At 33.9% G+C, this 16,594-nt stretch overlaps 1 protein-coding gene across 2 annotated transcripts in view; it reads right to left on the bottom strand.

Annotated features, from left to right (window-relative positions):
* SOS1 (SOS Ras/Rac guanine nucleotide exchange factor 1) overlaps positions 1-16,594 on the bottom strand; it is a 112,644-nt gene that overhangs the window by 59,362 nt on the left and 36,688 nt on the right. For both annotated transcript variants that reach the window (XM_024552904.3, XM_024552903.3), the window contains exons 4-8: positions 14,860-15,024; positions 13,071-13,280; positions 8,641-8,784; positions 2,116-2,226; positions 1,940-2,038 (exon numbers count right to left, since the gene is read on the bottom strand). In XM_024552904.3, coding sequence (XP_024408672.1) covers positions 1,940-2,038; positions 2,116-2,226; positions 8,641-8,784; positions 13,071-13,280; positions 14,860-15,024 — 729 coding nt within the window. The remainder of the gene's footprint in view (positions 1-1,939; positions 2,039-2,115; positions 2,227-8,640; positions 8,785-13,070; positions 13,281-14,859; positions 15,025-16,594) is intronic.

Raw genomic sequence — 16,594 nt, forward strand, 5'->3', positions numbered from 1 at the left:
AAAAATCTCCTGCTTTTAACATTTCTCAGTTCTCAATCCTAAATTTTCCACTTGCTGACCCATGCACTTCTTAGTTTTTACCTGTAATCCTTTCCCACCATTCATGTACTTCAGCATTTGGAGTTACATTTTTTCATAATATTTGTGATGTTAAGGGGGAAAAGTGAAGAAGTATTCTTCAACTTCACAAAAATCTAGGCAGTGATATGAACTAGGGATTCCTATCTACAACCAGTAGAAATCTTTTAAATTGCTAAATGGTACACCTATAAAATAAAAACTGTTACCATAACTAACAATTTAAAATTTTTTTAATTGATTATACTTGGGGGAATAATAAATTTAAATTATTAAGGTGATTAGGTTTTACAGCTTTCTGAAACTTCATCAAGACTTTTTGTTCTTGTTTATAAATTATTAAATGCTTTGAGGTTTCATATGGATTTTAAACCTTCAGAATTTCATTACAAAGTCAGGTAACAATCCCATTATTAGCGATGCCATTATGAAGAAAGACTCTATATAACAAACTTATTTGCCAATGTCCCATTATGACTATGGTTTGCTGTAATGAATTGTTGGTCAAGGATTTTACATACAAAGTGCTTCCTCCTGATTCTTCTTCTTTTTTTACTTTTGAGATTTTTAAAATTTATTTATTTTTAGAGAGAGGGGAGGGAGAAAGAGAGGGAGTGAAACATCAGTGTGTGGTTGCCTCTCATGCACCCCTCACTGGGGACCTGGCCCACAACCTGGGCATGTGCCCTAGACTGGGAATCAACCTTCAACCCTGTGGTTCACAGGTGGGCACTCAATCCACTGAGCCACACCAGCCAGGGCTGATTATTTCCTTAAAATAATCATCCTATATTACCTAAGACCTTAAATGGTATTTGTCTGAAGTCTAGAACAAAGAGCTAAAGGCGCTGTTATTCTGCCTGGTGATTAAATCCTTTAATTCCCTTACTACAATGTAGAGAGACCTGGAGAAATGGAGGGAAATGAAGGGATGAGAGTTTAATGCAGAGGACTTCTATTCATTCAATAAGTCATTTACAGACAGCCAATTTCACCACGTGCTCCTGCAAACTATAAACGTGGTTTCTAATAATACATTCCCCATAACAAAATATTAAAGAGAAGTTTTCTCTAATGAAACATTATTTTAAAAGCTAAAGATACAATGATAGTATTAATGCATGTCTTATTCTGTGGTGGGTATGGGACTAGTTCATTAAAAGGTAAAGAGAATATCTTTATTATCTCACCCATTATTTAAAATTTTTGAAAAAATGTTTTAAAAACATATTATCCATAATCTAAAGACATCATTAGATAGATAAAATATTTAAAAGTGAATAACTTCCAGCTATGCTAGCGAGTTATAATTTACATAGCGTAAATTTCCCCTATTACTAGTTAATTTTAGTATATAACAGAAAAAAGGGGAGGGGGGAACAGAACACTTTCCTTTTGGTCACTGCATCTTAAATTGAATATTTTGAACTGTGATAACATGGTGAATTTTTACTGGGGTTATATATAGCTCACTGTTTTTAAAGTCATGATAATTAGTTTTACAGATATAAACTTGAGCTATGAAAATTAGATAATAAAATCTTCCCCATGCGGCCTTATCCCCATACTATCTAAGGCCCTGAAACTGCTGAGGTCCCAGATTGGAGACTTAGATGCATTGTTCCCAAATAATCAACCATGTAAACAAAATGTAAACGCAAGATTAAAAAAGCATCTGATCATTGCTTTAAAATTCACTAGTAAAACTGGAAAGAATATGCCATCCTTTTGCAGATTCATTTACATTTGCCTCTTAACTAGAAAAAGAAAAGAGATACAGACTAATATCCATGGGCGCTCACATAATAATTCAAACAAATGGTAAAAAATTGCTTGTATCGCACTTGAATATTTTTCTTACCTTTAAAAGCTCAAAGTAATGTAGACAGTGGTAAACCGGGGCTAGAAGTAGCCTGGGCAAAACGTATTGAACCGCTTCTTTGAAGCCTTCGCCTATTGACTAGAAAACAAAGTGATTTAATTTTTTTTAAATTTATTTTTCAGATATCATGTATCTTGATTTAAAAATTACTATACCTGCAAATAAAGTGCTGCTCCAGGCTTGGATAACTGACTAAGGAAATGATCATGAAAACCAGGTCGTAAAATATCTCGAGCATATGATTCATATGGATCAAATGCCAGTTCCTTAGGAAATAAAGAAGGTAAAACATAAATAATCTTTCCCCAAGGTAGAATGTAAGAAAAACCATAAGCACAGAAAGATTAAATTATGGGCACATCTATACCCGCACAATTATATATTTCCTTTAAAGCCTCCAAACAAAATTACATGGCTATGAATTATAATTTTAATAAAATAAATCTAATATTCTCAAGTAAGAGAATAATTCAATTTATTCTGATGAGTAATGGGATCCTTATAAGTTATGACACCTCACTAAAGGATTCTAGTAAAGTATTATCAACAAATACGGTCATAAGAATGGGGAGACTTTGGGTTCTGGAAAACAAGTTTAGCCTGAACAGCACAGAATACAGATATCTACAACTACACAGAGTATAAACATTTAGAACACTGGTGCCAGAAATTTATTTTCTCATGGGCGTTTCTTAGTGGTAGACTTTTACTTTCAAATTCTGTAAGCCAGAGTAACAGTTTATATCATCTAAAATTCACAAAATAAACAATTTTTGGCCATCATCATTAATAAACTAAATAACTATAATGGTTATGTCTACAAGATTGTAATCAACTGGTTTTGATGATTCCTGAGGAAAAAGAGGACAGGTGTCTATATTTTAGCAGGAAATAGAATCTCTACTCTTTCCCACCCTATGCCATATTACAGGTTAAAAAAATTTTTACAAAAATGGTGCTTTTAGATTCTAACAAGAGCTCCTTTCTATGAAGGGTAATTCTAGAAGGAGGAAGGGGACATCTAGTGGAGACACGCGGCAGAAGACAGTAAAAGGTAATGACAAGAACAAATGTATTAATTGCCCTTTCTATTGTTTCTCAGATTCTTTTTTTAAGGAAGGATTGAATAACAACACAAGATCAGAAGTTAGAAGACCTGAGTTCTGTTCTTTGTAGAATGCAATATGGCACATAAAGGTCCAAGTCATCCTGAAATCTTGAGCAGGCTCCTAGTTCACTTCCTAATTTCAATTCTTTCAATTGTTTTTCCAACTGAAAATTTCTACCATAATATAACACTGGAAATTGTAGCCCAGCCCACTGCAGATTTTACTGGAATGGATAGTTTCAACAGTAACAACACAAAGAAGTCAAGTATGAGAAGAGAGGGAGAGAGGTACAAAAATGTGATTAGATGGTTGTATCTTAGGTCTCTTCAACCCTAGAAATGATCATGTACAGCAGGTAATATTAGTCCTACTTCTCTTTCAATAAACTTTATTTTATTACAGAATTTTTATGAGAACTACATACATAAAGGAAAGGCTACACAGTATAGTAGCCTGCAACCGTGCCTTTAGTCATAATTCCAATTTTGACTGCACTACTTATTAGCTGTGTGACCTTTGACAAACTACCTACTTTCTCTAAGCCAGCTTCCTCATTGTAACATGTGGATAATACCTACTTTAAAGGATTGTTTTAAGAATTAAATACCATATGCAAATGCTTTCAATTGGGTAAGCACTAAATAAATGGTACCTAGTATTGTCATTCGAAAATAGCTAGTATCAAGAGAGAAAAAAACTGGTAATCCAAGCTCTAATCACATAGTTTTATTCTTGAGGATAAATTTGTAGAACAGCAAGAACTTCTAAGAACCCATGTGTAAATTAATAGCTGATTTTATGATTAGTTTTCTGGTTAAGATGTAATATGTATAAGATTCATAAAAATTTAATTATAATATACATAATTATGTATTACTGGTTAGAATATTCTAAACATACAAGAAAAGTACAAGAATAGCCTAACAATACTATATTCACCATCTACACAGAAAAGCAGTATTTTATAATACTTCTGCCTTTTTCATTAAAGAATTAAAATACTATAGGTATAATTGATCTTCTGGAGAAAGCAAAATTGTACCATTTTACATCCCCACCAGCAAAGTATGAGGATTCTAATTTCTCCACATTTTCACCCACACTTACTTTCCTTTAAAAAAAATATTCTAGCTGTCTTAGTGGGTGTGAACTGGTACTTCATAATGGTTTTGTTTTGTATTTCACTAATGACTAATGACGGTGAGCACCCTTCATGTGCTTATTGCTTCGGAGAAATTCCTATTCAAATGCTTTGGCTTTTAGGCAAAATTGAAATGTCTTTTATAAGAGTCCTTTGTATACACTGAATTCTAGATCCTTATCAGATATATAATTTATAAACATTTCTCCCATTCTGTGTGTTGCCTTTTCACCTTTGGTACCATCCTTTGAAGCACAAGTTTTTAATTTTAAGCCCAAATTATCTATTTTTTCTTGTGCAGCTCATGCTTTTGGTGTCATATACCTAAGAATCTTTTGCCAAAGCCAAGGTCATGGAGATTTAGCCATGCTTTCTTCTAAGAGTTTTATAATTTTAGCTCCCACTCTAGGTCTTTGATTCATTTTGAGTTTATGTTTGCATATGGTGTGAGTTCAACTTCATTCTTTTGCACTTCTCATAACTTTATGATGTCTTTTTTTGAACAAAATTTTTAAACTTTCAATCTCTTATTTTATAAAGGATTGCAATTTCTATTTATTCTTTAAGAAACTCTTCCTATCTCAAAGTCATAGATATGTTCTACATTTTCTTCTGAACTTATACAAAGTTTGCTTTTCATTTCTGGATTTTAAATTTATTGGTAACTTTTTTGGGTATGACATGAACTCAGGAAGAAATGTTTTCCCTCCATATGGAAACTATAGTTCTTCCCCCCGTATGTACATTATAATCTACAGCCAGTAGGTCTGTTCTTTCGGTGTTTTTCCTACATGTTTTCAAAATCAAATACAGTTTATTGTCTTTAATTTTTCTAAATTTCAAGAGTTTATGGTTGTTCAGTTTTTCTGTCCTTCTGAATACAAACCCTTTACACACTATATATTTTATTACGGGTGCTTGGAAGTTTAGTTTAACCCTTCCTTTTAAACACAAAGAATTAAAGTTTGGATTTTAAAATATTCAGTAATTTATCAAAATTACCAACATATTTCTCAACATTAGTTATTGTATTCCTTGACTTCCCTGAGTGCTTTCCTTCTTGCTAAACATCATTTAATACTTCTTGTAATAAGGGCCTAGGGTAAGAAAATCTCATGGTCAGTGTATGTCTGTTTTTATTTGATTCTTTCTTCCTCTGATTTGTTAAACTGAGGTATAACATACATGAAGTCCACAGTCTGATGCATTTTTACATATTTATGCAATGTATTTGTGTCACCCAGATAAGGAAATAAAAATCCAGCACCACAAGAACCACTCTTCTAACCTTTATTCCCAAAGTTCTGTTTACATGTTTTAGTACCTTCTCCAAGTGCAATTATAGTATTTTGAGTCTTCTTATTTCATGCAACACTATGTTGCCTTTTAAAAAAAATCAGTAGTTCATTCTTCTTCACTGCCATATAGCATTTCACTATGTGAATATATCACAGATTATCCACTATGAATAATAAACCTGTTACAAATATTCTTGAACATGTCTTTTGGTAAACATAGGCATTCATTTTTTTGGGGGGGTATATGCCCAAGAATGACTGCTGGACCATAGGGTACATTGTGTTCTTAGCTTTAGTAGACATGCCAAACAGTTTTCCAAAATAGCTGTACCAGGGTATGCCCGCTCCACCAGCAATGGAGAGTTCCAACTGCTCCGTGGTTTTAAATTACATTTCCTTGATGAATAACAATGTTGAACACCTTTTATTCTTTTAGGAAGTACTTGTTCAGGTCTTTTTTCTAATTTTGCAAAAACCTAAGCTGCCTGTCTTTTAGTTATTGATTTCTAGGAGTTCTTTACATACTCTGGACATGAGTCCTTCATTGGTTACATATATTGCAAATATCGTCTTCCAGCCTATAGCTTGTCCTTTCACTCTCTTAATTTTGTCTCTTGATGAACAGGTGTCCTTACATTTAATGTAGTCTACTTTATCAATCTTTTATGGTTAGTGTTTTTGTGTCCTGTTTAAAAAATATTTGCTGTCCAGGCTACAGTGGATTGAGTGCTGGCCTGTGAAACAAAGGGTTGTGGGTTTGATTCCCAGGCAGGGCACATGTCTGGGTTGTGGGCCAGGTTCCCAGTTGGGAGCGTATGAGAGGCAACCACACAATGGTGTTTCTCTCTCTTTCTCCCTCCCTTCTCTTCTAAAAATAAATGAATAAAATCTTAAAAAAAAATAAGAAGTATTTGCATAATCCAAGGTCATGAAAATATTTGCTTCTGCAAGCTTTATTAATCTTTGTGCTCACTCTTTTGAAAATTTTATTTGTCAATTACAGTTGACATTCAATATTATTTTGTACTGGTTTCAGGTGCACAGCATAGTGGTTAGACAATCATTTACTTTACAAAGTGGTCCCCCAATATTTCAAGTACCCGCCTGGCACCAAACATAGTATGTACTCCTCTTGAAAAGTTTAGTTGTGCTGAAAATACTATTTTCCCTTAGTACTTTGAAGATATCACTCAACTGATCGATAGCCTCTTGTTAAAACCTCCTGCCATATTCCATAGTTTCACTACAATGTTTCTGGCTGTGGGTTTATTTGTTATATGCTATCCAATATCTGGCATTCATTTTTAATCTGGAAATTTGTGTCTTCATTTCTGGAAAATTCTGTGTTTATCTCTTCATCATTCTTTGTCTGAAACACCTTACATGTACCCTTAAGCCTTTCAGTGTATCCTTTATGATTCTTAACTGGTCTTTCACACTCTTATCTTGGTCTGTGTCACATTCTCAGTGACTTCCTCAATTCTGTCTTCCAGTTCACTAATTTTATCCTTGAACTTGGCCTGCTAAATGTTATGCTCCTACATAATGACTTTTTATTGCACTGTTTGCATATTTAATTTGCAACATCTTTCAATACCTACTTGTTCTTGTTTCCTTCCTGCCTGTTTGTTTCACAATGTCTGTCTTCTTTATAAATAAACCATATTCTTTCACTCATCTATTTGAGCATCCTAAATCTCTTTTAAACTCTTCGTAATCTACTGTACAAAATTAATTTCATCTGGGATAAATTTATTTTGTCATTGTTGACTTGGGGGCATATCATCGTAAGCATTCGAATTTGCTTTGTGTTTTATAATTTTGTATTATAGATGTCTTAGGGAGAGGCTTTAAATTTTTGGTTTCCTTTTTCTCTCTCTCATCCCTGTATGGTCGATCACTCATCCAGACCAGAACCTGCTCTTAAAATGACTTTTCAATCTCAGGTGCTCTGATCATATTGGCTTAATATTGTGAGACACTCTGTTAAGTTTTAAGGTACATTTGTTGTAAGGTGTTCTTGTCTCCCCACCTCAAGTCTACAACTTTCTCTAAGTCCTTACAGGCAGGTTTGGTAGACTTCCCCAGCATCCTGTTACAGTCTAGGTTTTGGAGTAAGAAGAGTTGCCCACTTTCATGGAAGATGTTTAGTCCTCGTTATCCTTAAGAGCTCAGTGCCTAGCTATCAGAGTTCACTGCCTTGAAGGTCTATTCAATTTCTAATCTTGTTTCTGAGTCTAGTTACATATATTCTTTAAAAAAAAATGTTTATGACTTATATTTGAACCAAGACTCGAAGGGCTGTACTAAAGCTTGAATTTATTGTTCTATTTTGCCTGAAAATCTTTTTTTATGCTTTCTAAACTCAACACTTTATTATAATAAAAGATACAGATTTTAGAGTAAGAACAAAAGCAAGAGCTAGAAATCTCAGAAGGACAATCGATGCTAACTTATTAGGACTAATGTATATATTTCATCATTTGAAACATCCAAGGAGAGAGCAACCATTTTTCTAACCCCATGATACCTGAATCATCTAGGCCCTGAACTTCATTTTCCCATTGATTTCACCCCTCTTATTCTAAATAATATGTGGTTATCATATATTGAGTAGCTTACTTAAGTGAAGATGGTTAGCTAAATTATTTCAGGTGGGTTATTTATTTAATTGTCACAAAAACCCAGAGTGTTATTATTATCATTATCTTACAAATATAGATATGGGGGTTTAGAGATGTGAAATAAACTGCCCATGGTCACATAGAACTAATGAGTAGCAGAGTTTAGACTGGAACACAAATAGTTTGACCTCATACCCAAGTTCTATGGCCTCTTCACTGATAGGATATTCACTGACTTGTCTGAGCCTTGCTATGTTAACACAAACAATTGAGGGTCAGCTGTAAATGCCTCCTGTCAATGGGATCCACTTTTTATAATGGACAAGAGAATACTTTTCCTGGGTTTCCATAACAGAAACATGTTAACAATGATCTGAAAGGGCAACAAAGCAGAGTAGGCAGCAGTTAATACTAACTATGACTTTAGCTGGAAACAAGAATTAAGACTCCAATTTTAATGCAAAGTAGGGCTTTCCTGCAGATTTGTTTCAGTGGGTAAAGTACTTACCTCTGCTAAATCTTCAAAGCAGCTTCCTACTAGTGGGTGGGGACTGCCTTCATCTGTCATTTCTACAGTATCTTCTATGTGGCCCAGTAACTTTACACTAAGTTCATGTATATCTACTATACGACTAAATATATTTTCTACATCCTGTTGGGAAGAAAAACACACTAATTCAGTCAGGTTATATAATAAAAACAAGTTTTGAGCCAATAAGTCATTTTATAATCACAAAATTTAACATGGTAGAGATAGTAAGAAATTTTAACAACTTAGAAATTTAAGTAAAAGATAATGTAAAAATCCCCTTGCAATAATGTATAACTTGCAAATACTTTTCTCTAGGTCAGTGGTTCTCAAAATTTTTGGTCTCAGGACTCATACACACTCTTAAAAATTATTGAAGACTCCAAAGGGATTTTGTTTATAATTATATCTATTAAGGTTTACCATATTAGACGTTAAAACTGAAAAATTAAAACATTTAAAAATAACAATAAGTATCACTTTTATGAAAAGTAACTGTAGTTTTCCAAAATAAACCAAAAATGTAGTGAAAGGAATGGCATTGTTTTATGTTTTTGCAAACCTTTAATATCTAGCTTAATAGACGATAGCTGGATTTTCATTCATTGTCTTGGTCAAAGCACATGGAGAAAATCTAGCTTTATATAGATATGTAGTTGGGGGGAAAAGGAGTATTTTAATAGTCTATTCAAATAATTATGGATCTCCTTTTCTTTTTCCGTATAGTTTCTTTATTGAGATGTAAGTCATACACCATAAAATTCACCCTTTTAAAGGGTACTTCAATGGTTTTCATGTATTCACAGAGCTGTTCAATCATCACCACTATCAAATTCCAGAACGTCTTCATCACCCCCCACAAAAAGCCTGTATCCCTTATCAGAGCTCTCTATTCTTCTCTCCCCCCCAGTCAATGATAACCACTAATCTGGACATCTCATATCAATGGAATAAATAGCTTTCTATGACATTACATGAAAACTCAACTGGTAGTTTCTTAAAGGTTAGTTCAATGTGGAATCTGAAAACATATCAGTTCTATACTGTTATCAAAATCCATTGGCCTACCCTGGCCAGGTGGCTCAGTTGGTTGGAGCGATACTGTACACCAAAACGTTATGGGTTCAATTCCCGGTCAGGGCATGTACCTACGTTGCAGGTTCAATCCCCAGTTGGGTCGCATACAGGAGGTAATGGATTGATGTCTCTCTCTCAAAACAATAAACATATCCTCAGGAGAGGACTAAAAAAAAATCCAATGCTGTATTTTGAACTTTGAATGTCTGAATAGATCTTTTACCCATGTGTGATTTTGAAGCATTATAAATTTGGTCACTTGGAAAATACTGAGTTCTGTAGATCTTCCAAATGTTAACACATTTAACACATATTCACTATATATAATATTAAAAAACCAAATCCATTATCACAGATTATGGGAGTAGATACAAATTTTCCAAAACTCTAACTTCGCTTGAAAGTTCAAATGGTATCACTGTTACCAAATACCGCCAGTTTTTTCCCTTGAAGTGACAGGTATACTTCATTCATTTTCCCCGCAACTTCATTCATTTTTGAAAAATGTCTGCCAAATATGCCCCTAAGTAACCATAGTCAGTCAGGCCTTCTTTCAGTTAAAAATAGTGTTTCATGAAACAGGTGGCTAGTTCAGTTCGTAACTCAGACAATCCTACAGTGCTCTTCCTCAAGACACCAAACATACTGCGGTGTGCAGAAGTGCTTTATGCGACTTCCTGTCTGCCTCGGCCCTTCTCTAACTCGAGCTTTCTCAAGGCAGGCCGTGCTCTTGTTCTATCAGCAACGACAAAGCAGCCGTGTGAATCCACACAGTGCCCCTTTGCTTCATTTACTCATTCTATTCTTCTATGATCTTATTTTTATTATAAATAAACATGCATACAAGAATACTCAATATAACACTTTGTAACTTCCACTAGATTTTCCGTAGGCTAGATTCCTGGATAAAGACTTCAGTTATGAGATTTTTATTTAAAATATCTATGGATATTTCCTTAAAAAGAATCCACTGGTTTACCCTCCCGTTGGTAGTGTATGGGAGTTACAGCTTTGCCAAACCCTTACAACCCTGAATATTGTCAATCTTAACTTTTAGAAAAATGCTTAGATAAATGAAAAGCAAGTTTTAATTTGCATTTACACAATTACTATTTTTTAAATTTATTATCTTCATCAGTGACTATCCTTTTTTTGTCAAATCAGCTTTGAGGCATCTAGTAGGATAACACCTATTTTAAATGTACTTTTTGATGAGATTTAATGTTACTCACTCAACCTATGACTATAATCAAGACACAAAACACTTTCATTACTACAAGAAGTTTCTTTGTGCCCCACCCCTTTTAATTACCACTGCTCCCCCAGGAAACCAGCGATCCGCTTTCTGTCACTATAGACTAGAATTGTCTTTCCTATAATGTCAAACAGATAAAATCCTAAGTAGTCTTTTGTGCCTAGTTTTTTTTTTGCGATGCACCCATATTATTACATATATAACTACATCATTCCTTTTTTATTGCTGAGAAGTATTCCATTGGATATATCACAATTTGTACATCCATTCACCTGTTGATGGATATTTGAGTTGTTTCCAGTTTGAAACTATTACAACAGGCTGCTATGAACGTTCACGGACAAGCTTGGTATGGCTATGTTTTCATTTCTTCAGGGTAAAAACATAGGAGTAGAATTTCTAGGTAGTATGGCTAATTTATGTTTAATGTGATAAAAACTGACAAACTCTTTTCCACGGTGTTTACACTAGATTACATTCTCACAAGCAATGTGGGAATTTTATATCCCCCTAAGCAATAGCTCCACATTCTTTCCAACATTTGGTATTGTCAGTCTTTAATTTTCACCTTTCTAATGAATGTATAGTAGTATCTCATTGTGGTCTCCATTTGCATTTCCCTGATAACTTCTGAGGCTGAGCATCTTTTGATGTCCTTTTTGGTCACTGGTATATCTTCTTTTATAAAATGTTCAATTTTCTGCCCACTTAAAAATATCAGGCTGCTCCACCTGGAGTGGCTCAGTGGATTGAATGCCCGCCTGTGAACCGAAAGGTCGCTGGTTCATTCCCGGACAGGGAGCAGGCCTGGGTTGTGGGCCAGGTCCCTAGTTGGGGGGAGTGCGACAGGCAACTGATCAATGTATCTCTTGCACATTGGTGTTTCTCTCCCTCTCCTTCTCCCTCCTTTCCCCCTCTCTCTAAGAAGAGTAAATAAATAAAATCTTTTTAAAAAGTCAGGCTATTTTTTAAATTATTGAATTGTAAAAGTTTTTATATATTCTGGATACAAGTTCTTTGTTAGATATATGTACTTCAAATAGGTTCTACCAATCTGTGGCTACCTTTTTACTTTTCAGACAATGTCTTTGAAGAACAAAATGTTTTCATATTAATAAAGTCTAAAATTCATTATTTAATTTTACAGTTCTTGATTTTTGTGTCCTAAGAAATCTTTGCCTATCCTTAACTCCTTTCTTTTTTGAAGAACTTTATTAAAATGTAAGTTATATATCAGGCAATGCATCCATTTAAGCGATTCAATGGTTCATACTACGTATTTACAGATTTGTACAACTCATAATCGACTCCTTTGTTTTTTAGTGTTAACTCGCTGCCATAACTTGCGCCCTAGTCTCGGACCCTAGTGAACACTTCGTCTCCATCAGTCACCGCGGGCCCTGTGGCTGCAGTTCTAGGGACTACTAGAGCGCAGCTCTGGACAATCTCAACTGCTCTCATTTCGGCATTCCCTAGGACCCCATTAGATTGGTTTGATTACTACTAAGATCAGTAACCCGTTCTCTAATTTTTAATGCTACTGGCTCCCTTCTTTGTGGTCCCCAAAATACTGTTTCCATACTTCCATTATGGTAATTACCACACTGTATTGCAATTTAACTTTAAATTTACATCTCTGTCTTGACCAGATGAAACTTGAGGGAAGAAATTTTTCTTAATAATCTTTGAATTCTCACTGCTAAGTATGGTACCTAACAATATAGGCAGCACTGATGAAGTGCCAGTTGCAATGACTCAAATGAGTTAAATTAAGCAAACAAACAAAATCTGCTTAAATAAGAGGTTTTAGTCTTTGGAGGACTGTGTATGGAAGATTTTGTGAATTCATTTGCACTTATACAATCAGTTTAGTTTAGATTGTGTATTTTAATTTCTGTTGTAATTTATTGACATGGTTGTAGCAACTTTATTTGTGATCACAGTCACCTGAATTAAATCCCAAAACTTAAAAAAAATCAACAAATTAGCAGTCATGAACTATACAAATTCAAATTTCATTGGTCATGTAAAATCAACAACACGTACAATGATATATATACGTACACATGATACTTACATTAGCTGAAAACAATTTTGAGTTGGAGACAAAGGGTTCTCTAAAAACTTTTATAATTAAATTTAGTTCCCTTATGTATTGTCGAATTTCTGCCATAAATGCTTTTACCAAATCATAATAAGTTTGCTCTCCTGAGGTGGAAGGTTCTTCATCAGTTAAAGATAATATATTTATATCTTCTACATCTTGATGAAACATATCCATCAATACCTACACAGTCAGAGATATTTAACAAAGCATAATAAAATATGAATCTACAGTCAAATTTGAAGTCAAGCACCCTAAGTAATTCTTTGAAGATGGTTTGTAAATGACAAAAAGCCAACACAATGATCTCTTCCTGGACACACTGCCAGCATCCCACCACAGCTTCTCTAACAGAATTTGACATCTGGTGTCACTACCTGACGCCTCCGAGTTCTCTAGCAATACTAGCATCTATCTGACTCTGGTCGATCTATTACTTTTAATGTTTCCAACTCCTGTCCTGGATTTCCCTCCGACTTAGTTTTCTCATTTCATACCCTCGTCATCACCACTTCATTCCAGGGCCTCAGCATCTCCTATTTAAATAATTCTTATAGCCTTCTATACCTACAATTGTTAAATAATGATCAAAACAAGTTCTGTTTTTACTAAGAGGTCTACCATTACTACTCTTCCCGGACTTCATCTTTCCCCTTCTGTGAGCGTCTACATCATTATCCCCACAACCCAGTAAAATAGCATTCCCTCTTGTATGACTTTCTGCTTGTCTCACAATATAAGTATCCTTTCATCAACTCTGAAACCTTGTTTTATACCTCTCTTCATCTCCTTCCTGTGTGAGCACATAGTATATATCCAAAAACTTGTACAATTCATCTACAAGTATCAAATATTTTATGTTCATTGAAAAATAATTACTTTAAAAAACAAACACTTATTCATTTAAAAATATAAAAACACTTGAAATTCTTTGTCAGGTCAGGTGATTTTTACTCTATACATTCACATCCTAAAAGAACAAACACTAAAATATAATTAAATGGATTTAGTAATCAGGAAGAATATTCCAAATCAAAAACAGTAACATTGAGAAAAAATGGAATGGTTCATCAGAAAATATTTCTTTTCTACAAAGTCATTTTTATAAAATGAAAATACTGAAGCAGTGTAGTGCAATGATTAAGAACTTCAGACTAAGACAAATCTGGAGTTCAAGTCGAGGCTTTGAAACTTCTCGGAATATTCTGAACCAATTTCTTTATCTCTCGTGAACTTCAGCTTCCCTATTATGAAGTGTAGATAAGAGCTACTGTACAGCAATACCCTAAGGACCAAGTGAGATGAGTCACATATTTGCGTAATTTTAAATAATGTTTGTACTTAATATTATTAGAGTAAAATCATACAAGTAGTATCTAAAGAAAGCTAGGTATTAAAATAAAACTCTCAAGGATTTAGATTTTTTTACATTTTCAAAAATTGTTTTCAAGTAAATCCATAACATCCTAAATCTCTAACCCAAATAAAAATTTAAGATACCACTAATAAGAGATTATTACTGTTATTAACCCTATTTGAAGCAACATATAAAAGAAAAACTGTATGACATGTTTAAACACATGTTAATACTACATATAATACTCTATTTTCATAAACTGATATCTCGAGTAATGGCTATTAGACTACTGTAAATACAGCCTAACACAAGATAAACAATTTTATTCTATCTGAATAGTATGTTAGCATTTAGTAAGTCACATAAATATTTAAGAACAAAACATACAGAAGATCAGTATCCTACCTTATCAGCACACATTGCTACTTTAATATCTTGTTTTGTGATTTCATAATGCCGTATATTTCGTACATAATTACCCACCAGCTTTAAAATGTCTGCAGAAATGTATTCTAACACTGCTACTATGTAAACAGAAACCTGGTGGTCAATTTTGTAACCTAGGACCTCCTGAAAAATGAAAAGAAAAACATGTTTAAAAATTATATACTATAAATTTGACACCAATTAAAAACATGCATACTAGCTTAATTTTTACTGAGGCCTATGATTATCAACAGCATCTAATTTTAAGTGGCTCATTTATGAATAATACATTAATTACTATTTAAAAATGTAAACTAAGAAAGGGCAAGGCAAAATTACCTATCGTCATGTAAAATGCTTAAGAAGTACAGACTACCCGTATACATCTGTCCTTTTCAAAGGAGCCTGGGCTTTCCTAAACCCTAGTGGCACATTCCTGGCATCTGCACTATTTCCATGGGGGAAAATCATGTTATAAGCACTGAACAATAGTGGTTATTAACAACATGTTAATAGTCCTATTACTAGACTTCAAAGATAGAATGGGCTTTGTGGGGCTGACCAGTTCCTACAGGGAAACAAATTTTATTTTACAGTAAACAATCCAACTAAGGAAAAGAAATAATTTTGAAGTGTTTACTTATAAGTTGGCAACAGGTTGCATTTACCTTTAAGGATATGCAGAAAATATTAAATGTGTATAGTAACAAGGATATATTAATAAATTGAAAGACCAACAATGAGATCATAAAACTCAAAATTTAAGATCATTAATACAGTGTATCTTAATTTGTTAATTCTCTTAGAATATAATTCAATGTGTGGATAAGAAAAATCATGAAAAGAGAATTATAAAGTATGCAATTACTACCAGTTCAGTAATTTTATATAATTTGCACTTATTTCCTCAGACCATTTAGTAAGATACGGAGACAGTTCTGTTCAAACAACCTGAATATAAAACATAACCTTCTGACACTCTTAAACATCATCTAAGTGTTTAGCTTTAAATCTTGGACAGATCAAACAGACCTGGATTCCCTAACACTGTCACTTAGAACCCTGTAAAGCTGGAGTAAAAGTTACTTAATCACTTTCTGCCTCAGTTACCTCATCCATAAACTGGGGATAATGATAATAACTTAGCTGAGTAATAAAACCTAGCTCATGCATGCAAGCATTAGGTTTTAATTCTCGTAATACCTATATTTTTGGTGTGAGAGTTAATCAATACTGTACTACATAAAGTATAAATAGCATTATTAGAACTTCCAGCAATTACTCCTTCCATTAGTTCTGGTGAGATTCAACCAACTGACTCAAATGACAGGTAGGCCCTGATGATTTAGTGACCGTTAGGGAATCTGTGCTCAGAGAACACAGGTGGCCCTAGGGCAGTCCCACAGAAGTGCCTACGCCTCTAATGACGCACGAAGGGCTAAGATCTGAAGGGTTTCCAGGAACATTCAAGTCCGACCAACGAGAAAGGAATTTTATAAATTCTCTTCAAGGTCTACTAACTCCTGAGATGAACAAAATCCACAATTACAACTTTCTTCTCTCAATTTGACTACTACTGTGGGTATGAAATTACTTTAAATCATGTCGCCCAACTTATACTTTTGTATTATCACATCATCCCTCCCTATGACATGAATTCCTAAAGAAATTAAAATGAGAAAATTTTACTTTTCAGTTGACTCTGTTATCTATA

Source organism: Desmodus rotundus, chromosome 5 (genome assembly GCF_022682495.2).
Source record: "Desmodus rotundus isolate HL8 chromosome 5, HLdesRot8A.1, whole genome shotgun sequence".
In the NCBI taxonomy this organism is placed as follows: Eukaryota; Metazoa; Chordata; class Mammalia; order Chiroptera; family Phyllostomidae; genus Desmodus; species Desmodus rotundus.